The 24,941-nt window shown below is 41.7% G+C and overlaps 3 protein-coding genes across 7 annotated transcripts; 2 read left to right on the top strand and 1 right to left on the bottom strand.

Moving 5' to 3' along the window:
* The first annotated feature begins 353 nt into the window (after positions 1-353).
* On the top strand, positions 354-6,785 carry LOC120549374 (ankyrin repeat and SOCS box protein 2-like). Of its 4 annotated transcripts, none has more exons than XM_039786256.1 (9): positions 354-391; positions 994-1,177; positions 4,089-4,258; positions 4,444-4,599; positions 4,691-4,936; positions 5,018-5,189; positions 5,373-5,976; positions 6,074-6,227; positions 6,367-6,785. In XM_039786256.1, exons 2-9 carry the CDS (start codon positions 1,056-1,058, stop codon positions 6,495-6,497), a joined length of 1,755 nt encoding a protein of 584 aa, XP_039642190.1. In that variant the 5' UTR covers positions 354-391; positions 994-1,055; the 3' UTR covers positions 6,498-6,785. The 4 variants fall into 4 exon arrangements, with proteins under 4 accessions (XP_039642190.1, XP_039642188.1, XP_039642189.1 ...); XM_039786254.1 differs by lacking the exon at positions 354-391 and adding an exon at positions 841-889; XM_039786255.1 differs by lacking the exon at positions 354-391 and having other exon boundaries at positions 931-1,177.
* Positions 6,786-7,029: 244 nt separating this feature from the next.
* LOC120549376 (protein FAM181A-like) lies at positions 7,030-8,312 on the bottom strand. The gene is made up of 2 exons (XM_039786257.1): positions 8,152-8,312; positions 7,030-8,011 (listed from the first exon to the last, which is right to left on the bottom strand). Exon 2 carries the CDS (start codon positions 7,948-7,950, stop codon positions 7,174-7,176), a length of 777 nt encoding a protein of 258 aa, XP_039642191.1. The 5' UTR covers positions 7,951-8,011; positions 8,152-8,312; the 3' UTR covers positions 7,030-7,173.
* Positions 8,313-13,990: 5,678 nt separating this feature from the next.
* On the top strand, positions 13,991-24,177 carry prima1 (proline rich membrane anchor 1). Of its 2 annotated transcripts, none has more exons than XM_039786258.1 (4): positions 13,991-14,734; positions 15,664-15,805; positions 18,368-18,500; positions 24,017-24,177. In XM_039786258.1, the coding sequence occupies exons 1-4, from the start codon at positions 14,453-14,455 to the stop codon at positions 24,114-24,116; spliced, it is 657 nt and encodes a 218-aa protein (XP_039642192.1). In that variant the 5' UTR covers positions 13,991-14,452; the 3' UTR covers positions 24,117-24,177. The 2 variants fall into 2 exon arrangements, with proteins under 2 accessions (XP_039642192.1, XP_039642193.1); XM_039786259.1 differs by having other exon boundaries at positions 18,374-18,500; positions 24,017-24,143.
* Positions 24,178-24,941: the final 764 nt, after the last annotated feature.

Raw genomic sequence — 24,941 nt, 5'->3', positions numbered from 1 at the left:
TTAAATCCTACCTTCATGATGGTTATAATGTTCAGTTTTTGTTGAAAATAGGGAAGTGCTCTTTCAACTGTGTGGTCCTTTTGGTGAGTGTACTGGTTACATATTCTGTCCACTCCATTTTTAAATACAAATGCACTTGCATCAAAAGCTTCAGAGCTTTAGTCCATGTATTCTAGTTCTTGCAGCTGTAAATAGATACACTGCTAGACTTGTTTGTGTCAAGTAAACCAGAGGCCACTTCCAGTTTACATGCAGGAAGCCTTTTTCACCTTCCAAAGAAGTTATTGTGAAACAATAATCTGTGGTCATTGTGTGCACATTTTCACACTTCATTTTCTGATAGTAAGAGCTTATACACACAACAGAGGGATACTCTCTTCTTGTTATAAAGGTAGGTCAACACATTTGTAATGTTGAAGCAACTTCTGTGAATGGGGATGAGGAACTTTCATATGGTGAGATGAAGTCTTTGAATTATAGTTCAAGCTTTAAAGACAAGTTTCACACACTTGGTCTTCTAAATGTGCGTGTGTGTGTGTGTTTAACTTTATCTTTGTATAAAAATATACGGTATTTCCTTAGTTCATTAATCATAGTCATAGTTGAGCAAATAAACTGTAACTCCAGCTTTATTTGTTATTCTTACGCCAACTTTCTGCTGCATAACTCACTCACTTTACACGAGCTCACCTCAGCGTTGCCTCTGGAGCAACAGAAACAAGTGGTATCAAACACAGTTGAGCATGCCCTTAAAAGGCATTTATCCTTATTGCCTGAGCTGCTGCTCACTGATGTCTGCCCATGCAGATTTCAGCTCTGTCAAATGAGCTTGGTCTCTAATTCATACAGTATGGCTGTAGAGCATGTGTGTATTATACTCTGCATGTTGGTATGTTATCTTTTGTTTTAGGGACTTTGCAATCCTGTTTTTACAATTGCTGTGTTCTGACTTTGGTTTTCTAATCTGTTGGTCTGAATCTCTGGTCTATAAAGAAGACAGCAGCACACTGTTAGATGTCCCGGTCCTCAGACTGGACAACACATCTCCTCCTGTGATGATCGCAGTCAGCAGATCCATGTCTCTTTACCAGAGACTAAACAATGATGTCAAAGACAGGCTGGCTGTCTTCTCTCTGAGTCTCCACACTTCAGCCAACTCAACAGTAAACTTGCTCAGGTGAGGAAACATAATATTACTTTATAAGGCACTTTAGTATGCACATGCTCATGATGTCTTATAATAAACTGTGCTGAATATTTAGAATTATAGTTTTGGTGTAGGCTAGTTAACACACTCTGAGGGGAAATATGACAAAATGGCATTCCATTATTATCAGTTATTTCATTTTGGCTAACATGGTAAAAGTGTTATATCTAAAACTGTAAATAAACACACAAAGAAAAGAGCAACTAAAAGAAAACACCACTGCTCTAATACTTATTGCCTGCAGGTGGCCTGACTGTAAGTGTGCAGCAGCTTTTACTTTCTACCTTAAGAGTCGACATTAAAATGTATACATCTGCAGGTCTAAACTGCTGCTATTACTCTAATTTCATGTAGATGCCATATTTAACTTAACATAAAAATATGTATTTGGTCTTTTAATGACAACACCTCCCTCTTGTGGTGAAACTGCAGCCCGCTAAAAGTGAATTAGTGACTAAGTTACAAGCCAGTATGAGGTGCTTCACATTTTAAAAGAAACGTAAGACACATTAGCTGATGAGCTCTGCCCAGAGCTCATGAACATGAACAAGTTTGTTACTGTACCCATGTGACTCTAACCAATACCTGGTGGTTTGCCTTGAAAGGAATGGAATCTTTTAATAGGAGTTTTGCCAGACAAACTATGCAGCCAAACCAGATTTGTAAAAAGTTAGGACACGATTTGCTCATTAGCGCCCTCAATAGGACTTCATTTTGAACCATTTTAAGAAGCATATGAGGGGAATCATTTTCTTAAAAAAGTTAAAGCTTGGAGATTTTGTGGTAAATACCTGGGATATAAAGTTATTTCATTCTCTCTGGTGTGAAAACATAAACACAAACAGAGGTCCATGTCTGTAGCTGAGGACACAGAGGTCACATCCTCAGTATTGTTTCTAGGAATATGGAGGTTTTAAGGAGTTTACATTCTACAAAGACACACACATTACATATGGTGGGTTTTTAAAGGCATGATTCTCATATTTTGGATGGGAAGGGGTTTCCAACGTCATCGTCAACAGCTTCTCGACCATCACTTGGGGAAATGGGATTTACTGAAAATATAATTGCCGTATAAAGCTTTAGTGCGTAACTTGCCAAATGAGTTTCTACGAGGCTAATTAAGACTATCAGCTCCACACAACTCTCTCTGTATTTCTCAGTATGGCTATGTTCAGAAGATTGTGTCGTCCGGTGACTTACCTGCGCAGAAGCTCGAGTGAAGATGATTAGGCTATCTCTTCTGAAGAATCCATCATGTTTTTATAATCCTCCGTGTCCTTCTTGGCTACTAGCAACTGCGTGGAGGAGGGGTGGGGGCTTATCATGTGGACTCCGACAGTTTTGTTGTCATTACTTAGGCAAGGCAAGGCAGCTTTATTTATATAGCACATTTCAGCAACAGGGTAATTCAAAGTGCTTTACATAAAACATTAAAGAGCAGTTAAAAAGAATTAAAAAAACAAATTAAAATATTAAAGTGCAGGTAGAAATGATAAAAAAAAGAAAAGTGACTTGGTGTTTTCGTTAGCCATTACAAGATTGCAGTAGTTCTACTTTTCACTACAATGTAGCCGTCTACAAAGTTTAATCTCGGTAAACCTTGCTAAATCCGGGACAGTTCACAGTCTGTCTCTTGATAAATTCACAGAAATATCTGACAAGTTCACAGACGTTGTCTTTCTTATTGACCTAGTTCACAGACTAAATCTGACCAGTTCACAGACGTGGTCCTTGTATGGATAATCTTAGAATTCCTCATGGGGGCGACAGAAACTATGCACTATAGCTTAAAGACAATGTCAAAAAATGTTGGTGCGGTGGTAGTAGGGAAATTCAGATTCATGGCCCCAGTATTTGTAAAATCATGCCTACAGCCCTGATCGCTTTAGTGATCTAAAGAAAGGAGGTAAAGGAGGTAACTGTAATTACAGTTACCTCCTTTCTTTGTAAAAATGAAGGACTCAAAACAGTAAGATTCAAATAACAGTAGTGGACACGACTGCAATGTCTGTGGCATTTAAAAGTGAGTAGTGTCTGATGAATGATGGTGGGTCTATCTTTAATATTCTGTAATACTCATTGTTATGCCTCGCTTTGTGTTTTTCCCTTCCTCCAAGAGTCCCCTTTAAGATTAGTGCTTTTTATTATCTGGATGTCTAATGTGGAAACCAGCCAATGAAATAAAGGCGCCATGCAAAGAAAGACATCTCGGCTTCGGCTGCATTATCTCCAGTGCTGTTCGCCTTATCTGTGGATGTCCGAGTCTCTTGACATATATGGATAAACCCGTCACCCTGCCGCCTGACAATACAGTCCCAAAATAATCTGAGGCAGCAGCTGAGCCCCGTTCGGCGCTGCGCGCTCTGCTTCGCCGCGCTGTGTGAGGAAACACTGCCGTGAAATCTATCATCAGTAATGACGAAATTCAGCTATTCTGAATACTTATCTCAGTTCCGTAATGCTGGAGGTAAATGTAATAATGTTCTGTCGCGACTGCGAGGAGATAGGAGGAGAGGAGACAGTCAGAGCGACGTAACGTCAGAGCCGGAGTGAGTCTTTTGTTGTTGTGGGCTGTTTGACACGGGGGCTGTGTGTGTCCTTGTGCGCAACTGAGGTCTTCTGTAGCCTATAACTATAGAAGAATATGAGTAAGACATGTTTAATCTTGGTTGATTTAATAACATAACATACCAATTAGAATTGCTTATTTAGGTTAAATCAAGCCAAATTCAAATCAAGATAATCACCTAAATATAAAGATCCATGGTTGGTTGCATCAAAACTACAGCCCTCAAAGTGCTGATGTCTGTATAAAATTACACTTGATTGCATTTAAGTGTAAGTCAGTTAAAGTGTTTTTTGTTTTGGTCCTTTCAAGGGATGTTGAGCCGGTTGTCTTTGCCATCAGGAGAGGGGATGTGAAGGCTGTTAATGATCTGGCAACATCCGCTCCTCTCAGCCTGCTGAAGGAGAACGAAGATGGGTGGATACCTCTGCATGATGCGGCCTTCTGTGGGCAGACAGAGTGTTTGAAGATCCTACTCAGGGGTATGACATTGAAAGCAATGCAAACAGTCAATGTGTTCAGTCAAATCACATGGGCTTAGTGTTACAATATGGGAAAGAAAACAGATCATTTCAAATAGGTGTTTTCGGTGCTCTGTACATTCTCAAAATGCTAAATGAATCCCCCAACTGGTTTGTGTGATATGTACTTTTTTTTCTTGCTCCAGCCCATCCAGGTTCGGTAGACAAACGTACCTTGCAGGAGCAGACAGCCTTGCTTCTTGCTGTGTCTTGTAAACACTTGTCATGTGTGCGGTGCCTTCTGGAGAAAGGCGCCGACCCCGACATCAGCAGCAAGAACAAAGAAACCCCTTTGTACAAAGGTACAGCTGTGAAATCAATTAAAAACAACAGCTCCCATTATGGATAACTGTATAACAGCTAAATGACTCAGTGTCTTGTCTGTTTCTGTAGCATGTGAGTTGGAGAATGTGGACACAGTGAGCCTCATTCTGTCATATGGGGCCACTGTGAACCAGCGTTGTGGTCAGGGTTGGACGGCCCTCCATGAGGCTGTATCCAGGGACAACACAGAGATCTGTGAGATGCTAATAAGAGCCGGAGCTGCAATCAATCCACCTAATACCTACAGCATCACACCACTTATTGTAGCAGCTCAGCGAGGACAGATGAGGGCACTGTGTTACCTTATTGGGAAAGGTACTTTTCTATACAATAATTCTCCTTTTCATGTTTCTGATCCCCATTTAAAGGTTATAAAGGGACAATGCTTTTCTGTAGGTGCAGATGTGAACATGCAGACGTGTGATGGTGTCACAGCGCTGCATGAGGCTAGTAAAAATGGCCACAAGGAAAGCGTAGTAGTGCTGTTGACTAAAAACGCAGATGCCAACAAACCCACCAACTCAGGACTGCTGCCACTGCATATTGCTGCACAATATGGACACCATGAGTAAGTACTATAACTTGTTAGTCAGGTATTATTATAATAGAAAATATTGGTGAAGATGTAACATTTGTATTCACATTCAACATGTACAATAAAGTAGTTATTGTGAATGGAGCTGTGATAAGAGTCATATAAACTGCTTTGTATTTGTTGTCTTTGTGTTTTGTGTTCTCACTTTGTGTTCAGGATTGTGGCCCTGCTTGTCTCAGTGACAAGTCGAGCCAGGCTCCGCCACAGTTGTGTCAGCCCCCTCCACCTGGCAGCAGAGCACGACAGACACACCGTGGCAGCTGTGCTGCTGAAGACAGGTGCAGATGTAAATGCTACACTGGCCAACAGTCATTCCATCCAGTATGCTGATGGACGCGCAACAGCCCTCTACTTTGCAATCGCCAACGGCAGCACCAAGACGGCAGAGGTGTTACTGAACGCTGGCGCTAGTCTAAGCCTAGACCCAGTCAGTCCTCTTCTGATGGCTGTACGGCAGGGCTGTGTCAGCACTGTGTCCTTACTGCTGGAGAGAGGGGCCGATGTCAATGCCAGAATACCCTCTTATGCTACTACGTTCCCCGCTGTTGTTGCACTTTGCATGAATAACCTCCCTCTACTCAAGTGCCTTTTGGACACCGGCTGCAATGCCCTGTCCTGTTTTACCTGTACATATGGCTGTGCCCCTCACCCAACATCTGGAGGATCCCACATAGGAACTGTTGGCAGCAATGGATATGTTTTGCAGAATGACAGCATGCTTCCTTTAAACTGCAGTGAGCTGCCAGAAAGAGCAACACAGGTGTGAAAAATAAACAAAAACAGTGTCACCGATTTCACAATAACTGACATTTGTATGTTATTTATGAGTATTTTTTTTTCTGATTTCCTTTTTCAAGTTCTGTGAGTGGATTTCAACATCACTTATGTGTAAATGGGCAGGACCAATCATAGACTTGCTGCTGGAGCACGTTGGTCATGTTCAGCTGTGCAGCAAGCTCACTGAACTGCTGGACAGCCGAGAAGAATGGCTCGCTGTGAAGAGGAAGTCGTGTAAGCACCTGACAAAATCTTATCATCCTGAAATGCAAATGTGTCTCTTTCTGTCTTTCACTTCCTCACATATGCAAATGTAGTCTACAAATATGCAGGCGACAATCCTCTTTATCTTGTCTCTTTGTCTTGTCCACAGCGTCGCCTCGTCCACTGCTGCACCTTTGCAGATTCAGGATTCGGACCCAAATGGGGAGACACAGACTGAAATATCTCACATGTCTACCTCTGCCAGACAGACTGATCAGATACCTGAGCCTGGCTGACTGACTTTTAAGTGAACTTCAAGCAATATAGGCATCAAGAGATGTGACTAAATTTATGTTTCTTTTTTTAGCTGCATCTAATATCTTTAATCTGTAAATGCAATTCTCTATGTATAAAATATCTATTTATAACATTTATAATGTGACAACAAGTTTCTTTAATCTGTCCATCAAGAGTGTTTTGTAGTTTCACAGAAAAGCTCAATGAAAGCAAAAATGATCTAATGCCCAAAGGAGTTCTTGAGAGAAGTTGAATCATTTATTTAAAAATAAAAGTCATCGTTTCAAATGATGTGCCTATCAAACATTACTTTGACAAAGAAAAAGCAATCTATGTCCCACATTCTATTCTCATTGTTGAAAGAGAAAACCGGATGTTCTCATTCATTTGCATGACGTTTGGTACAAAAAAGAAGCTAAAAGTAGAAACTTTTGAACTTACTGTCAGTTTTCAGATACTTGGAAGGCATCAGACTGGCATTGAAGTGAACATGATAAAGTTATTCTACAAGTGCAACTTAGTCCTTTAGATTTAAACATTACAAATAGAAATAAGTGCTTGAGGAAGTGTCTCGTGTACAAATGTTGACAGATAAAGAGTTGGCTGTGTAGAACACAAAATGAAAACAATTAGTCCTATTTACACATCTTGTGTGTGACTGACTCCATTAGTAGGATAATTAAATTAATCCAAACACACTGAAGATCGGCGACTGGACGGTGGGTTTGGTCGGTATAGGTTTGACCACAACGTGCGTGTGGATTTTCTGTCCATAATAATGCTCAGGTCTCTCTGTCTCCGCTGTTTTGCTCCACAGTCCCAGGGGCGGATGGGGGACAACGATGTGACTGTGGAGGACCTGGTGGCCGTGGTACTGGAAGGGGCAGCAGCCGCACACGCTCACACAGTGGTGAGAGGTCAGGTCCAATTTCAGTGTCTCTTTATCCGCAGAGCTGCGTCGACTAGACGCAGACAGAGTGGCCTTTGCATCATCATCATCATAACTCCTTTTCCTCTTTTCGTTTTCACTGCCCTCAGGTGTGCCTGCAGGGTTCTTTTTCCGTCCTAAATGCGAGTGCTCCCTCTTAGTTTGGGTCAACTTAGGTTCCTCCCAAAATGAGGCTGGTAGTTGGCGTTTCCTCATAGGCACCTGCTCCACGGCGCTCCCCACATTCTCCACACAACGAGAATCCGAACTGGCCTTCTCTGTGGCCTTCACACTCTGGTGAACAGTCCCCACCGGTTTGGCGCAGCCATACTCCGCTGACCTGTGCGTGTGGCATCTTGGGACTCTGGAGTACTTCTGAGAGAAACGTTTCAGTTGTTTCTGCAGATATTTCCTGTGATCCACGGAGCGTCTGCACGGAGCTGACTTGTCCAAGGCCGCTTTGATGTCGCTGGATGCCAAATTCACAAAATTCAGCAACGTCTTGACCTCACTGTCTGCGTTCGCCATTTCTTGCAAAAAACATTTATAATATCAGTCCATGTTGGTGCTTGAAGTCCACCGCCAATATCTGAAGGGAAATCAGAAAACAAACTTAAGCGTTGCGTAATTGCGCATTTTTCTCTGTTAATTCTGCAATCAAGCCTATACATTGAATGTGATGCCTCTCAGTTGATATTTTAGGCCAAGGCCTGATAACCCTTTACTCACTACTGCTGGATGAATCCAGACTCTCTCGAAGCCACACGGACTTCTCTCCAGGCTGCAGTAGGAGCACTTCAACAAGTTGAATGAATATAAACTCCTTGTAGTTATGGTGCTTTTCTTGAACCAATCAGCGACCCCAGGCCCCTCACAATGCACCCCAATCAGCCTCCAAGCGCCCTGGTATCGAATTCTTCACCACTGCAAATTGTTGTCATGGAAACATGGATGAAAAAAGCCGCTGAGGGGATGCGATATTTCTCCTACACGGTGATTTCCGCGCGTTGGCCAAACATCTCCTAAAATCTGGAGTGTGCATACATAAAACCAAGAAGTTTTGTTGAAATATCTGTGCATTCTAACTTTATTCTGGAGCTGTTAAAGTTGAGTCTTAAACATAGATACCCCTCATACCCTCCCCAAGAGTGATGTCAGCTGCAGGATTTGGTGAGGGGGGGAGGGGGGGGGGAGAGATCTAAAGAGTGCATAACCATGGAAAGGGGCTTGAACGCTCAAGAATCTTGTCTTTCTGTTTGCCCCCTCAATCGAGCGACACAAAGACTGAATTACTCATTCAAACCTCGCGGGACAAAGGGAAAGGAGCTGGATAGCACTCCTGCATTTGTAGTCAAACATTTAGAGACTTAAATCGAGTCGTCATGAAGGAGAAAGAGTCGGACAAAGCCCATAGAATTGCCATCAGCAAACATTTTCCTGTGTCATATTATGGGGTCTCCATGGCTCCCTCTGGCCCGCGGACAATAGCACAAGTTTGCACACTCGAATACTGTCACCCTGCCAACGGCAACAAGGGCCCAAAACAGGACAATCCCCAGAGAAAGCATGGGCTCCGCGGGGAAGGTTGCAATGGAGGAGGAAAAGGGGACTTGTGAAATGCTAATTGAGCTTCATCCCCTTATTGAAGTGGAAAAGTAGTAGCTACCTATCGTCCCATTGAACCGCAGCAGCAGTGGAAAGAGATGTGAGGAAACTGTTTGTCTGGTAAGTAACACCTCATGCTGGTGCACTGTGCTACCCTTAAAGCATACCCTGAACCACTAGCACCAGGACAGAGCATTTTAAAAAACATTCTGCAGTCTATATTGAGGCTACAGGCCATTTATTCAGAGTAAGCTGCAGCCAACATGATTGATTGCCTCATTCACTCCGTTTGGGGTTGTCTGAGGAGAGCCCTGTAGGTCTATATGTGCTCTGACTGGTCTATCTTTTTAGGTGGTACATCCCTCTTGTTCTGGAGAGGCAATAGGACCCTATTGTCCTTCTCTCTTCTTCTTCCCTTCACCTCTCTGTTCAGCTGAAAAGGCCAATTAACAATGGGGCTCCCCTCCCCTGGCCTGTCACCCCACTCCTGTGCTTTTGAAGTGAGGGAGAATGAGGAAGCACAGTGGCATCCATAAATCACACGTTGTGACAGCTGTCCTTGTGCCAAGACAGGTGGACGGGATGTTGGTCTTGCATTTCATATCTCTGGTACACACATGCAAACTGCATGAAAAAATGCAGCCTGGGAGTGTGTGGGGTCTGGTGATATACAGTAATGTTAGAAAATATTGAACCATCATTTCTTACCATGTTTGCATTCTGTAACAGAAATCTCTTTACACTGTAAACCCAGACTTAGTTGTAATTAAACTTTTTAGTGGTCACTACTTGTTTTTTCATGTTTTGTTAAAAACCATATTCATTACTAAATCACAATAGTTATTTGTAATAATCAGCTTAAGTATGCAGTGCACAGATCATATTAAGCAGAAATAACTAAGGATGTTAAGTTTCTGTATGGGAGGGGCGGGGTCATTTGAACTGTTCTGTGCTAAAAAAAAATATATGTTCTCAACGGTTTCTGTCCAAGTTAAAGTGTGTTTTAAAAATTTTCTGTCAATGTTTTGGGTGTGCATTTATATTATCTGGGTTTTAGTTATGTATGGTTGATTTAGTGTTCATGTTTATCTACATTTATTGTTGCACCATGACCGAGATCCAGGCGGGGGGACTCTTGGGCTCTGGGCAGTGAGAAAACGGGTTACTGTCACGTAGTTAATTGGAAATCAATAACTCTGTCTGCTGATTTAAACTTTTCATGCAGTACGATACGTTTGACCTTTGCGATGTTTTTTGTGTTGATTTCCTCTCTGTTTAATGGCTCTAATGTATTGTATACATTGTTGTTAAAGTTATACTGTCATAAAGGAAAAACAATATTTATATTAACAAATTATTTTTCTAGTAGTGATAAGTAGTAGCCTGTTTTATATTTGTTGTTTATTTGCATGTTTAAAGCTATAGTGCGTATTTTCTGTGTCCCCCATAAGGAATTATAAGTAATGACACAGTTGCTTGTAGCCAAGGAGAACACGGAGGATTAAGGAAACATGATGGACTCTTCAGAAGAGGTAATTTTCTTCACTCGATTTTCTGCGCGCGAAGTTGCTGGAACGGAGAAATACAGAGAGAGAGTTAGTTTTGTGAAGCTGATAGTCTTAATTAGCTTTTTATCAATTCATTTGGCAATGGCTTAAATGTAACGGACGTTCATTAATATAAAAAAAAGTTACGCACTTAAGCTTTAACTTTATTTGCTTATTTTAGACAACATGAAGAAAAATGTATGTTTAATTATTATTTTTAGTAATGACTACTAATGTCAACTTGATGTGTCTACTGCATCAACTTACCGCTCTGTAAGCGGTCAACAACTTGACCTGTTAAGTTTCACCTTGTGTAAAAACTAAAATGGTTTAACAGTGTGGTAGATTCCCAGAGGAGCGTTAATATGACTCAAATCAAGAAGCTGTCTAAGATACATCCGTTATTGGGCAACTTCCTATGGTAAGCAATTCTTTCTGTCACCTGTTTGACTTCTTTGCTAAAAATAGCTAAAATAAGATACAAATGTATTGATGCCCATGGGAGAACCAAGTTACAGCATCACAAGTATCAGACAAGATAAAACATTTTTGGTTGGAGGTATTTCAGATTGTTTCTCTTTACAATAAGGGAGTAAAAAAGGGTAAGATTCTACTGGTTAGCTGCAAAAAAGGGACAACAAAAACTATTATAAATTAGGTCCTCCCAGTCTTAAACATGATGCTATGGACGTAGGAAAATATTATGTGTGATGGAAAAACTGAGCAAAAAATGGGAGAAATTGATCACCTTCATGGCAAACAACAAGGATGCTATCATATCTGGGCAAATCTAAGGACAATATGGACACAGACAACGAGACAGTAGGCTGATGTATTCCCTATTTGGCTCCAATGCTTTGTTGTTTGCCCTCAATTTGTTTGTGTAAAATATATTTAAATTGTGACAAAGTGACAAAAAGCAATATGCGGATACAAAATAAACAGAATAATTTACAACAAAAATAAAAGAAATATAAAATAAGAAAAATGCAGCAAAGCAAAAAGATCCAACTTTAGACAATTATATGTACTTTCTGCCCTTTTCACTATAATGTATGCAACTTAATGTCATGTGTTGCCAGACTTACCCACTAGATGGTAATCTACCTCCACTGTGATACAGCCAAGCTGGACTGTTACAATAAAGGAGAATACACAGATAGTAAAGATAAATTCTCTGAACATTAATATTCCCTAAATGACACAGGGCATTAAAATCTCTCTTTGTTTGATGCAAGTAATATTCTTGGGCTCTGTTTGTTCGCAGAGTTGCTGATTGAGTATGTCGGCAAGAATAATAACACTAAAGGACCACAGTAATTATATTAAGAGGGTTGCTTATCTGAGTATAAAAGGGCTGTCATGTATGTTGTGGTAGATTGCTGCTAGTTGGAATGAGGTGAGGCAGCAGGAAGGAACCAGGATGTAGTGCTTTCCTCTTGTCAGATAATCAATACTGGGACTGACTGTAGGAGAGGATGGACGAGCTGAACCACCCGGCACACTATACGCCAAACCCAGGCTTGTTGTATACTTCAAAAACTCTGAAAAATCTCTGCATTGTATCTGCAAATGCAGTTCAGCAGCAGATGTGGATTTTACACTCTAAAAGTCATCCACAGCTCGTGTGCATTAGCTCACCCCATTACTGTCTGTGAAGAGCTTTTTGATAGGCAAAAGATGTGATAAATGCTCAGCCGCACCAAAAGGCTGTAGGGCTAGATGCTGAGTTCATTGATCTTAATCCAAAGTTATTTGAATAGTCGGCTTAGATGCTGTTTGTGTTATTTGGAATAAGCAGGCTGTGACACAATTGGCTGTCACTTCTCTTATTTAAACCTCGAGCAATACTTTCAAACAGAAGTCCTTTGGGCAAAAAGAATTATTGTGGATTTATGAAACATCAATAAGCCATGATAATGACATACAGGCTGGACAGTGTGTTGGTGTAGTGAGCAGAGAAGCTGACCTGCAAAACAGACATTTCAACTTCAAGCATCACCCCTTTTGAAGTGCCTTTAAGCTCTATAACTAAGATCCCTGTAGAGCTTACAAAGAGAGAAAGTATTTAAACTGTGCAGTGCTGCAACTAATGATTATTTTCAGAATTGACAAAAGTCTATAAAATGTCAGAAAATAGTCAAAATGCCCATCATCATTTCTTCAATCTCAAAGTAATGTCTCCAAATGTCTTGGTTTGTCCAATCAACAGTCCAAACCCCAAATATATTCCATTTGCAATTACATAAGACAGAAAAAAGCAAGCTGGAACTTGACATAGTTTGCAGCTTTTTCTTGTAGAATAACAACCAACAATTATAAAACAATAAATACTGATTCATTTTCTGTAATTAAAACCTACTAAAAAATGTGCTCTAGAATTGTGACCACTAAGTGTCCAATTGTGTCAATACTAGGAGTAGTTGGTAAAATAATAATTTTTTTTATTAATGTGATGTAAAATAATGTGGAGGTGTCAAAGAATTATTTCACATAGATCCAAACACGATTCTTCTATATTGCCTCCCTTATTAAGATGAACACCAAGGTTTTATTCCCACTGACAGTTATCTGTTTTAGTAAGTAAACTGTGAATGTCACGTTGGCTCTCTAGTACCAGTACATGGCCGTGGGCTGTGGGGTAATTTCATAACTGTGCCTTGTGAAGACCACCAACAATATTATGCAACTCTGCTCTTAAAAACATTTCAGTCTGATTCTTTGCACTCTGGCCTAAAGCATCACCTTTTATAAACTATATCAATGTGGTGGCAAAAAACATAAATGCAATGAAGCTGGTGTTTAAAAATAAAAATCTAATAAATATCTTATAAATGTCTTTGCGTTGTGTTGAGCATTAGCAGTAAATGCCAGGTTACATCAGTATTGTTTATCTCAGCCTACTTTGGGACATTGGACCTCAGAGTGTTCTAGCAGACACACAGCACATCAAACATGGGTACGGCAGTGTTTTCAGTCGGTAGGCGTCTTGCACTCTCTCTCTCTCTCTCTCTCTCTCTCTCGCTCCCTCTCTCTCTCTCTCTCTCCCTCTCTTCTCCTCTTGACTTTAATTCGGTCTAGTACGCGTCATCCTTACGGACTCGTCTTCACGCATTGTGGGCTACTTTCTTCCTGGACCACTATATATGTATATATATATATATATATATATATAGGCTATCATATCATAATAGTAATCAAACATAAACAAGCAAACAAAAACAAACAAAGCACAAGAGATATTACCGACGCCTACACAACCACGTTCCTATGTGTGTGTGTGTGTGTGTGTGTGTGTGTGTGTGTGTGTGTGTGTGTGTGTGTGTGCGTGTGTGTGTGTGTGTGTGTGTGTGTGTGTGTGTGTGTGTGTGTGTGTGTGTGTGTGGTGGAGGGGGGGGACTTTTTGAGAAGCGGAGGGTGAATTTGTTTGAGCACACGCTGTCGGGATGAGCTGATGTGAGCGCTGCATCAAGTGCGCGGTGGTGATGCTCCCGCATTAAACAGCCCGCTGTATTTTGGCACAGAGGGGGATGCATCAGTTTAACCCTCGGCTCTGCCCTCCGGACTCGCCCATACAGTGTTCAGCCTAGATAAGTTGAGGGGATGTGTGATCCTATTGTGAGGAATCCTGCCGCACGATATTCCTGAGGATCTCTCTCTGTTCGTTTTTTTTCTTCAACTTCGATGGCTTGAGTGGCCCATTTGCACTCATGCTTGCAGCCGAGGAGGGATGTAAGGTACGGGCCATCTACCGCCCTCACATTGCACGGAGTAGCGGCGTGATTCAGGTCGCTATCTGAGTGCTAATAAGAAAAAAAACTACTTTCGAGATGTGAATTATCGAGATTTGCTACTCATTCCACCAGCTCGCCTGTCCTATGCTATCGACAACGGGATTTCAAGAGGAAAATGATTGTGGCATAAACTATTTCTGGAGTAGCTTGTCACAGATATCGCCGCTGAACTGGACAGGGTGGATGGTTATTTCCCAAACAGTTCAAGCCTATGTATACTGCATTCATTTATTGGAATCGCTGCCTATTATCTTCGAGAACAGCGCAAGAGGAATGCTGGTCCAAGATCTAATGCCATTTACTTTAAGTTTTTGGCCTTTTTTCTTCGGTCATTGCTTTCTCTCACTGTTTTTACTCTCATGCCAGGTAAGGATCATTCAGGCGCGCCACTTCTCAATTTACGCATGAGAAGATGTTACACTAATGTAACTTGAGTTTGATTTACTGATGGATCTGTGAGCTATGGAACTGATTATCTTTACCAAGTAACTTATGTATGCCTACTCATTATGCTGCAATTACTACGCAATGCATTGCTTGTGTGTTTACACCAGATGTTGGGATCACCATTTCAGGGTACACCTGTGTTTAGGAAAAAGACATGCATGTGTAGAGTTGGCATAAGAAATATAGCTATGTACACACACACACACACACACACACACACACACACACACACACACACGCACACATATATACACACACACACTCAGCTCTTTTGTAGTGGGAACATGGAGTAGCCAACTGTGTTTTTTATGATAACATGATTCAGTTATCCCACCAGGATCCCTGCAGCAAGCATATGTTAGTGATGAGTATTCTAACCTCTGCCCCGTGCTGCTGCCTACAGATAGTGGTGAGCTGTTGTTCACACGCACACAGTGTTGCCAGGGTTCATGTGTAATGTGATCTGCTTGAGTTTCCAAGTCCACCCACGCACACTCCTCGGGGCAGCCTGCTGCCCACTCTGTTGGTGGGTGGTTTCTTACAGGGAGCGTGCTGCAGCCATAGACGTGATACTATTCTGCATGTACTACATACACAGCAGCCCCGGTGACAACAACACTGGAGCTGTAATACAAAGAATGCTGAGAGGACATCCACAGTGTTGCTAACTGAGAGGCTGCTGAGTGTTCAAGCATCTCCATTTGTGCTGCACAGTGTTGTGCTGATGGCACTCATGAGTAATGCACTAAAATACAGTGCCTTAGTCATTTCAATGGATCTCTCTCTCTCTCTCTCTCTCTCTCTCTCTCTCTCTCTCTCTCTCTCTCTCTCTCTCCCCTCACCATAAGGGAGAACTCCAGAGGTCATGCTCACGGACTGTGGCGGAGAAAGTTAGTGAACAGTGCCAGCTGGCATGCCACTGTAGAAGATACCCTCCCCTTCCTCCTCCACCGCCTCCACCGCCTCCCCCACGGCTACTGGGCACCACAGGTAAGACTTCCAGCTCACACTCCCAGGTTTCACACCTGTCTCGCTCCAAGTCTGTCTGTCTCACTCTCAGTCTGTTCTCGCCCCACAGTTGGATCTCATTCCTAGCCAAACGCAGGTGTCAAGCAACTGGCTAGTCTGAAGGAACTGTTTTGACGTAAAGTGTTTCCTTTTATGCTCAAAAGAAAAATGTACCATCAACCCCCTGAGATTACTGTGTGAGTGCCCTTGCATGGGCACTATTTTGCTCTTGTGCGTCTTGTGCTTGTGATTGAGCCAGCAGGATGTTGACAGCTGAACACAGGACTAATTTATGCCGGGTCTGACCTTGGGGAGTACCCAGCTGCCTGTGAAATCCATGCCTGCTGGGCTCCCGAGCTCAGTGGTTCAGTGGTAGGGTTTCCCCCGGAGGACCCCTGATTAAAACACAGATGAGTTAATTAAATTAGGTCTAATTTGATAGAGATAAGGGGCTAATGAACCAGCCCAGTAGTTTTAGCTTCGTTTTGAAGTTGAGCTGGCGGCAATAGGGGTGTGTGTGTGTGTGTGTGTGTGTGTGTGTGTGTGTGTGTGTGTGTGTGTGTGTGTGTGTGTGTGTGTGTGTGTGTGTGTGTGTGTGTGTGTGTGTGCGTATTACTTGTGTACAACAAGCGTGTATATGTGTGGATCCACTGCCTGTTGCAGCAGTTTTCCCTCCAACAGTCCCTCTCAAGATGGTAAATCCATTGAAAGATGGATGGGTGGAAATATTTCACCAGCCTGCTCGCTGAAAGTTGATATGATTTGTACGTAGTCTCAAGCACCCTAATGAACAGTGGTCTGAAATATGGGACAGCGTTGTTGATGATGCAGCCATTCTGAGCTATTACTGTGACTCTTTAATATCACTCACCCTGAGCCCTTAATATTATGAGTTGGGAGGAGCATTTAATCATCACAGTCTCAACAGGCTGCAGTGTAAAGCTTTAAATCAATCAGTTTGAATGATTTCTTTCCGTCTGGTCAATTTAAACGGACCTCTTTTACCCTCTTACTCACCATTTGAGATACATATTGAGAGTTATGGACCCTTCTGTAAATGTTGGTCACTGCATAAATGCTGTCAGGACCATCTGACTCTAAGCTATGGTGGGGGGGTTTAAACGCCCAATTACAGCCAACGCATGAGCGGAACTCTGAATGCTGCATCAATAAAGTGTCAGTGTGTCACGATAAACATGATAAGCAGGCAATTTTTATTCCTTTTCAACTTTACACAGAAATGTTTTGCAGAGGGTGGAGACAGCATGAATAATTCACTTTAAGGGAGTTTTTTTTTTTCTTCAGTTCCCAATTTAAAAACAGGCGCATAATTATCTTGATATTCCTTCAGTAGCCCAATTTGCAGAATGGTTAGAGCTGAAATATAGCTTTTAACTATAGTCTTTAAAAATGCAATAAATATGCATAGCTAATGTGAAAAACTGGGACAATAACTGAGACCTTATTTATCTGCTAAAAGTCTAAAAAAAAAAAAAAAAAAAGTGAGAAGAATTGGCACTGTAAAGTAAGTCTGTGTGCTAAAAATGGTTTCTGAAGTCCTTCAAAGGAGTGTGCTTTATCACAATGAAGTATATCCTTACTACTGACTGAATTAAATCCTCCAGCCGTTGACAAAACGAAGGATTAAAATGGAAGTTTGGCTGAGAGGAGCTTTTAAATTCAGAGTGACTTATGACGTGGTTTGCTCTAACAGGGAGAGCCTAGGCTTGTTATTTGCTCTGTAGAAATATGCTGTGTTGGAAAATAGTCCACAGCATTACTAAGGAGTATTTGTTGCTATGGTGTAAACCCTTCCTCTAATTCATAACAAAATATCTGTAAATGCAGGAGCTACGAGTTTATTACATACAGCGCACAGTGTATTTTTCTCAGGAGTGCAAAACTGGAGTAAACCGGCATTCAGATAGATAGATAGATAGATAGATAGATAGATAGATAGATAGATAGATAGATAGATAGATAGATAGATAGATAGATAGATAGATAGATGACAAAACTGATTTATAGATGCTAGGAGAGCATCAAATGCTGCAGAAAGAGAAGAGAGAAGTTCCGCATTACAGACACGGAGTTGCTGATGCACATAATGTTATACAACATTCCTAGTGAGTGGTCTTACACCACATATCTAATGTGGAAAGAGCAGGAGGTTCCTGCAACAGTAATTGGTGTGGACAAGAGTGCTGGTGTAAGGAAGACTGACAGGACCTTAAATGATTCATAGTGTCGGGTGGATATCTTTGAACGTTGAACCTAAGACCTACAGAACAGGCGAGGACACAGCTACTTCCCAACTCAGAAGGAAGGGTGGAAAATCACCTCCATGCTTTTATTGTGTTGTATAATCAGTATCTAGTATCTAATAACTCAAATCTGTGTGTGTCTAAGGGATGAGCACTGTATTAAATGGTTTTTCGTTATTTTGAACAGATTTTTCTGATTTATGTTGTTAAATGCATTCTACTCATCTTCTGTATCCAAATCTCTCTCCTTTTGCCCCCTCTTCTCTTTTTTTTTGCTAAGGGGCAGAGCCCATGGTGCCCTTGTTGAGGCCCTGGTGGATGGAGATGGACATTGTAGTGCTTGGAACGGTGGGCTGTGCCTCAGTTGTCTTCCTCCTCTCAGCCATCATCATCTGCTACAAGGCCATCAAGAGGTTGGATGTCACTTTTCTCTTATCTGTTCTGTTCTTGTACTATTCCAATTAGGTCTCACTCGCACATACTGTATGTCTGAAGTATTTTCAAGCGATGACATATGGAAATAGGAACTGTCGCAGGCAGGCTCCTTAACATATCATGTGTAATTTGACCCATGGCAGAGTGTACTATCTCTCCTGTCTTTGAGTGTTAGGCTACGTTGACATCACCCTGCTGGGTCACACTAAGGTCAGGGATTAGATAATAGAATGGGTTGTAAATGTCACTGAGAAAGCTCCACTACACTGAGTTACCCAGAAACATCCTATAAATTAATTTATTGAGCATGATGACCCGCGTTCACAATACTGTGTTGATTTTAATTTGCATAAGTGTCTCAAGCTTCCTAGAACGGCAGCTGGTTTCATGAAAATGAAAGCAAGAGGCAAGCAGAGGAATCCCAAGATGCCACCGTTGCAGCAGGAACTGTTTCCCCCATTTGGCTTATTAGAGAAAAGGCTGCGTGAGGTTTTAGCCTGCAGCACAACCCAGACCCAATTCTCTGTGTGACATTCAGGCAGCACAGTGTCACACATCATGCACTCTAACATCCACGTTAATGTTCACAGACATTTTACAAACAGACATCGTGCAAAGCACTGCACGTGCACAGAGAGCGAGGCAAGCAGAGGAGACTTGTGTGCACCCATCTATAAACTCACAACATATTTACATACATAGATACATCATCTTGGCATATTTACACACTATGAAATATGGCACAAACATTGACTCTCACACACCCATGTGAGAACAGCCACAGATCTGTGCGCTAAATCAGGGAGCTACTATGTTTAATGTATGTGTATTTAAATTGATTTAGTATCCTACCTTATTATATTTATGGAATTATATTAAGCCTGCATGCCAGATATGGCTTTCCTCAGCAGAACTCTATTTCCCTTTTCTTTAAACAACAAAAAGGCAAAGTCAGGCAGCGGAAGTAATGGGTGGTTGGCTCAGGAATTCATTATGGCAATTCTCCAGCCCCCTGTGTAGCCAAGGGGCACCTTTTTTAATGCAGCAGTGGTAGGAAAGTGTTGTTGCAATACGGGCTCTAGCCCCAAACCCAAGTCATTATTTATGAATTAATTTGCGCAGTCATTCAGTCGCAGGCCACATCTTTTATACATGCAAGCGGGTCGTGTCCTGAAGCTCTGTGGGCTCTAGACTGCAGACTTTGCGCCACGCCAAGCTGCCCTCCACTCTGAATGAGAAGGGAAAAATACACAGGTCCAGCCAGACTGGCCTCATTAGACATGCATTAGTCACCAGCCAATAGGAGAGCAATTCAGGGACAAATGTGATTTCATTAACATTTATCACAGATGCTCTAATCATCCATCGTTCCTGAGTGGAAGGGAGAGGAAACAACACAGCGAAAAGGACAGAAAAAAAACGTCTACGAAAGCAAGCAAAGGCAGTAATTGAGCGTCTTAGTCAATAACAATGTGACAGAGGGTTTATCAGTGAGAATAACACAGCCAGTTATATATAGCCCTTCCAGCTCCTCAGTGCTTCGGGCTTTCCCAATGAAAATCAGCTGGCTAAGGGCCAAGGCCTGAGCAACACAGACAGCAGAGGAGCTAGCTCTGCGGGTCCCAGCCTTCCTGGCCTTTTGTTATTTTTTATAATCTTTGTCTGCCAGTCATGTGTCAGAAGCAAAGGGGCTGGAAAGGAAAAACACTTCTATACAATTCTATTCAGAGAGTCCACAGCACCAGGGAGGCTGGTGTGTGCAAGCATAGAGAAGAGGATTCAGACACATGCTGCGTTTCAGTGTTGCTGTGCCATCCAAAGCAAAAGACATGATGCTGCAGTCCAGGCTGTCAGCCATCCAAGAAGCAAATACCAACAAAACTCAAACCAACTGACTAATGAAGCTAGATGCTTTTCCCAATCACTTAGCGCTCTGGTAGGCTTGTCTAAAGACAGATAATACATCACAGCTGCTCCTGTCCAAGGGCAATACATTATCCGAAGTACTCAACCAGAGATACAATAAAGGGAAATACTTCTCAGAAAAAATGGTTTCAAATCCAATATTTACAAATGCATTATTAATCTCCTCTGTTTTATTTTCAAAATTACAATACCGGCGACATCAAAACCATTGACAGATTTTTACAGTCTGTTTTTTAATGTGTTTTCTTTGAACCATAGCATGTTACTCTAATTTCCAGATGGCTGGAGTAATTGTAAACAGCTCAACACATGTCCCAATTTTGCCATGATCCATTCCCCAAACTTCAAACAGGAATGTGCGCTGTGATTGCACAGCTTTGATATGAAATATTCATCTAACCTGTGAAGTGTTGTGTTGCCACCTGCCATGTGTCAACAGCATGGCATCTATTATTGAAGGCCTGGGTAGAGGTCGGTTTGAGGCCCCAGTGCTCTGCCCTGTGTGGTGGCCCAAAGCGACATGGTCAGTCTGAGCAAAGATTACATCCTGGGAGAAATAAACAGGGCCCAAGCACCTTCCAGCAGGCTGTGGATCACCAGTGTCAGACAGCATTTTACAACATAGCAGATAAAATACTGGCCTGCCAAAAATATTCTAAATTAAAATCATTATTGTGAGCTGGAAGGACTTTGCATAACGAATATCGCCGTGACCTTTTATTCCAAGTAGAAGAATTCCCAAACTGGCTGTAAACACTGCCGTCTGTCCCAAACTTTGGTATATCCCAACTCCCCTAGCTGCAGCTGCATCAGCCAATCTTCTCCCCCGCAGCACAATGTGTTTCCACCCAGGGACTGGACAGTTTCTATTCTGAGGCTTTCCCCGGGTCCCAGGGGGACGCAGCAAGCAGCATCTGTCCTACATGGCCGGCATGTATCCCTGGTGTCCTAAGCCCATACGACCCCTCCCAGCTGACAGAGTCCCACAGGAAGTCTTAGTCACCGCCTTGTGTTTTGTTTACAACTTTGCTCATGAGCCATTAGCTCGCATCACCTCCAACAACATCAACAATGGATAGATTGAATGCAGTGTTTGATGTTAACAAACAATCTGTCATTTATTTTGGGCAGTACATCTTTAGAATTTTTTTTTTTTTTAGATGTATTTATTTAAAAGGGACAATGCACATCAATCAACATGAGCACAGAGTCCAACATGTAAATGTGCCAGATTTAGCCATGCAGGCTAATTTTCATCTGCAGTCCCTATCAGGTAAATGGCTTGTACACAGTACATGACACTCCAAAATATTAACAAAAATATCACAATCAATCTGAGATTATAAAATGGCAAAGAAAGCTCAATGTACAGTGTTACAATTCAGTTAAAAGTAAGGAGAGTTAGTTATTATTTATATGACTTTATTTTTACTGATAACTTTATAACAAGGCTCTATAGCCATGCTAGCAGCTCTGTGAGGCTGTGCTTTGGCACAGCATTTGAAGGAACATGAATGTCTGCACCCAATTTTGTGGCAATGCATCCAATTTCACACAAATGGTGGCACTAGAGGAAAAGTCAGCGGATCACTGAAGTCAGTAGGATTCATCCTCTGGGGATCATGAATGTCTGCAAAGTTTCATGGCAATCCATTCATCAGTTGTTGATTTATTTCAGTCTGGACCAATGTGGTAGACTGACAGACTGACATTTCCATCCCTAGAAACATGCTGCTAGCATAGCTCAAAATGACAGAGAGTGTTTATTATTTAACCCCCATTGTGATTTTTTTGTTGAATCTCTTTAAAGACTGGTAAAGACTGAGATTGACTTTGTTGACAGATGAAAGTATCTGGAACACAGGAGGTGTTGGGGCGGAGGTGGTTCACGGCTTTCAAATGACAGCTGAAAAACAGCCAAGACGGGGACAGTTTTAAAATGTGACAGCAACAAGATGGTTGATTAACAGGTGTGGCAAAATCAGATTGGCTGTGTGGGAGCAATGAAGAAAGACAGCAGACAAATTGAGTTGACAGCAGGGGGAAAATCAGCAAAATGAGCATGTGCATGACAACTACACATCTTAAGTGCACACTTACTAGACTATGAATGATATTATATCCAAGAGAAATGTTACAAAAAAAAAACATTTTACATAACACAAATTGAGAGACATTACATCAGCTGTTATTTTAAAGTCCCAGTGTAAGACGGTGTGTGTAAATACACATGGGGGCATGAACCATATAGCAATCCAATGTGTGAAGCATATAATAAATGCTACAATTGTTAATGTGTGCATGGACCTATTTCTTTTACTGAGATCTTGTCAAAATTGTTGATTTAACTCAATAGTAAGGTTTTGAGTCCATGGACATAATAACAGAAAGTATATAACACAATGCCATACAACAGCAGCACAAAATGCTGTCTCAAAGGCAAGTCTATGTATTTTTGCTGAACTTTGGCCACAAGTAGCAATCATGGTATAATGGCATAAGCTAAAATGTAGTGTAACGAATAATAACTAGAAAAGAGTCCTAAAGTCAGTAAATTAACTCAGGAATTTCAGTTACACGACAACAGTTATCCAAAGTTAACTAACATTAGCTGCCATAAGCTACCGGTCATAACAGACCAGAAATTTATGAATTCAACTTTTCATTTACGAGAGGAAGATTGTGTTATTTCCTTTTTCAAAAGTTCCATAGTCTCTTCAAAAAAAGGTTTTTATATGTTTATCCTCATGTCTCTGACGCATAAACATAATAAAACTTAACAAACGTAGTTTTTCTTGCATGGCTTTTGTATTGGATTGCATCATGTTGTGGATGAGTTCATTTCACCCTGTAAGGATTCCCTTGCTACATGATGCCCGAGAAGGGAAAAAGATTTGTGCTGGACTGGACTGGAAATGACTGTTCGTCAAAGTTGGACTGGCCAGCTAGGGCTTTCAGAGGAGAGGAGACGCTAAGCTAAGATGTCGCTCAAGGGTCCTCTGTAGCAATGAAGGCATAGTACAGTGTTGAGTGGGACAATGACTGTACTAACTGTATTCAGATCTGTCTCCGACTTACATAAGCCCGAGCAGGGGAGAGCAGTTGAGGGGGTCGTTGCAGAAGCCACAGTACACTGGACAAATATAATAACCACAAAGGCACAGAGGAGTGCATGAAAAGGGCTGCATTGAATGATACTGCTCTTCACAGGCCAGTAGCAGCAAGGGGATCATGTGTTACAGCTTTATTTTGCACCATAACGTATTCATAGAAAGGACAGAGCACTACAGCGCAACCAGTGTTGGGAGAAGGTTATGTATCTGTGTTTTTCCCAAGTTGTTTTGACAGCCACACACATACTCATTACTTAGAGGGAACATTGCATCTACCAGTCAGAGTAGGTAATTGCCTTATCCCCTGTGTTGCACCCAGAGTAGCATCAGAAATCAAATCAGCAGAAAGGTTAACAGTCTAGAAACTCTGTTTAATGACATAGCTTAGACTGGAGGCAAATGTAACTCTCTTGTCAAGGAATTTGTCTTCACTTTATGAAAATGTTTATTCGCAGGAAACCACTACGAAAAGAAGAGAACGGGACAAGTCGTGGGGAATATGCTATGAGCATCCGTAACAAGAAGGCCATGGGTACAAACAACACTGTGGTATAGACTGCCTCCTGGTAGACGCAGGAAGTGACATCAACATTACAATCTCTCACCTTACCCCTCCCCACAAATACAACAATCCCTTCTCACCCAGAATGCAACAGGGTTTTACCCAAGGTTTTCCAATAGGTAAACCTTCCCTCTTTGTTTGGCATGTTGCCTGGACTGAAGACACCATTCAGCTCAAGAGGAGCTGCAAAAGATGGAAGGAAAAAAAATCAAGCCAGAAAGGATGGAGCGAAAAATCCACAAACCCCCATGGTGTCGAAAGTGGCACAGCAGGCTGAACATTATGCTCTTAGTAACAGCAAGTGTTGCTGACAGGCTGGTTGGCTGCTGGCTGGAGAGGGACTGTCTGCCAGTCTGCTGCAGATCCAGACCTCACACACTGTTGACATCTGCAATGGAACAACAGACAATAACAGCATCCCTGCAGTCCTACGAGCGGCCAGACAGGACAAGCCCATCACACACAATAAATAAAGTGCATGCAGTTTTTACAGAGAATGCAACATTTTTTTTTACATTCCATTCCCAAAACACACTGTCCATCTTTTGTTCTCCATTTTTGAGACAGATGCTTTGTGAGAGGCATGATGTTCCTATCGGTCCTGGCTCTGAGATGTGGATTTATCTGACTATGCAATTTAAAGAAATCCATATAAAAAAAGGAGCAACAACATCAACATGGGACGTTCTGGTTATTTTACCATGCCAAAAATGCCACCGAAGACTTAGGCTCAATGTAATATACTTCAGTCATTCATCGATTTATTTGCTCAATTTATTTACTAATCTACCTTTGAATTTATTTTTCTACTTAAAAGA

This window comes from Perca fluviatilis, chromosome 20, assembly GCF_010015445.1.
Source record: "Perca fluviatilis chromosome 20, GENO_Pfluv_1.0, whole genome shotgun sequence".
NCBI lineage: Eukaryota > Metazoa > Chordata > Actinopteri > Perciformes > Percidae > Perca > Perca fluviatilis.
This window is presented reverse-complemented; position numbering and strand designations above follow the sequence as displayed.

Bases quoted from the DNA above. Each gene is read 5' to 3' on its own strand.
- LOC120549374 (XM_039786253.1), top strand. From the start codon at position 3,626: ATGACGAAATTCAGCTATTCTGAATACTTATCTCAGTTCCGTAATGCT. The intron at 4,600-4,690 runs GTACAGCTGTGA...CTGTTTCTGTAG, and splicing joins AGAAACCCCTTTGTACAAAG to CATGTGAGTTGGAGAATGTG. The intron at 5,190-5,372 runs GTAAGTACTATA...CTTTGTGTTCAG, and splicing joins GCACAATATGGACACCATGA to GATTGTGGCCCTGCTTGTCT.
- prima1 (XM_039786258.1), top strand. From the start codon at position 14,453: ATGCTATCGACAACGGGATTTCAAGAGGAAAATGATTGTGGCATAAAC. The intron at 14,735-15,663 runs GTAAGGATCATT...CCTCACCATAAG, and splicing joins TGTTTTTACTCTCATGCCAG to GGAGAACTCCAGAGGTCATG. The intron at 18,501-24,016 runs GTTGGATGTCAC...GTTTATTCGCAG, and splicing joins TGCTACAAGGCCATCAAGAG to GAAACCACTACGAAAAGAAG.
- LOC120549376 (XM_039786257.1), bottom strand. From the start codon at position 7,950: ATGGCGAACGCAGACAGTGAGGTCAAGACGTTGCTGAATTTTGTGAAT.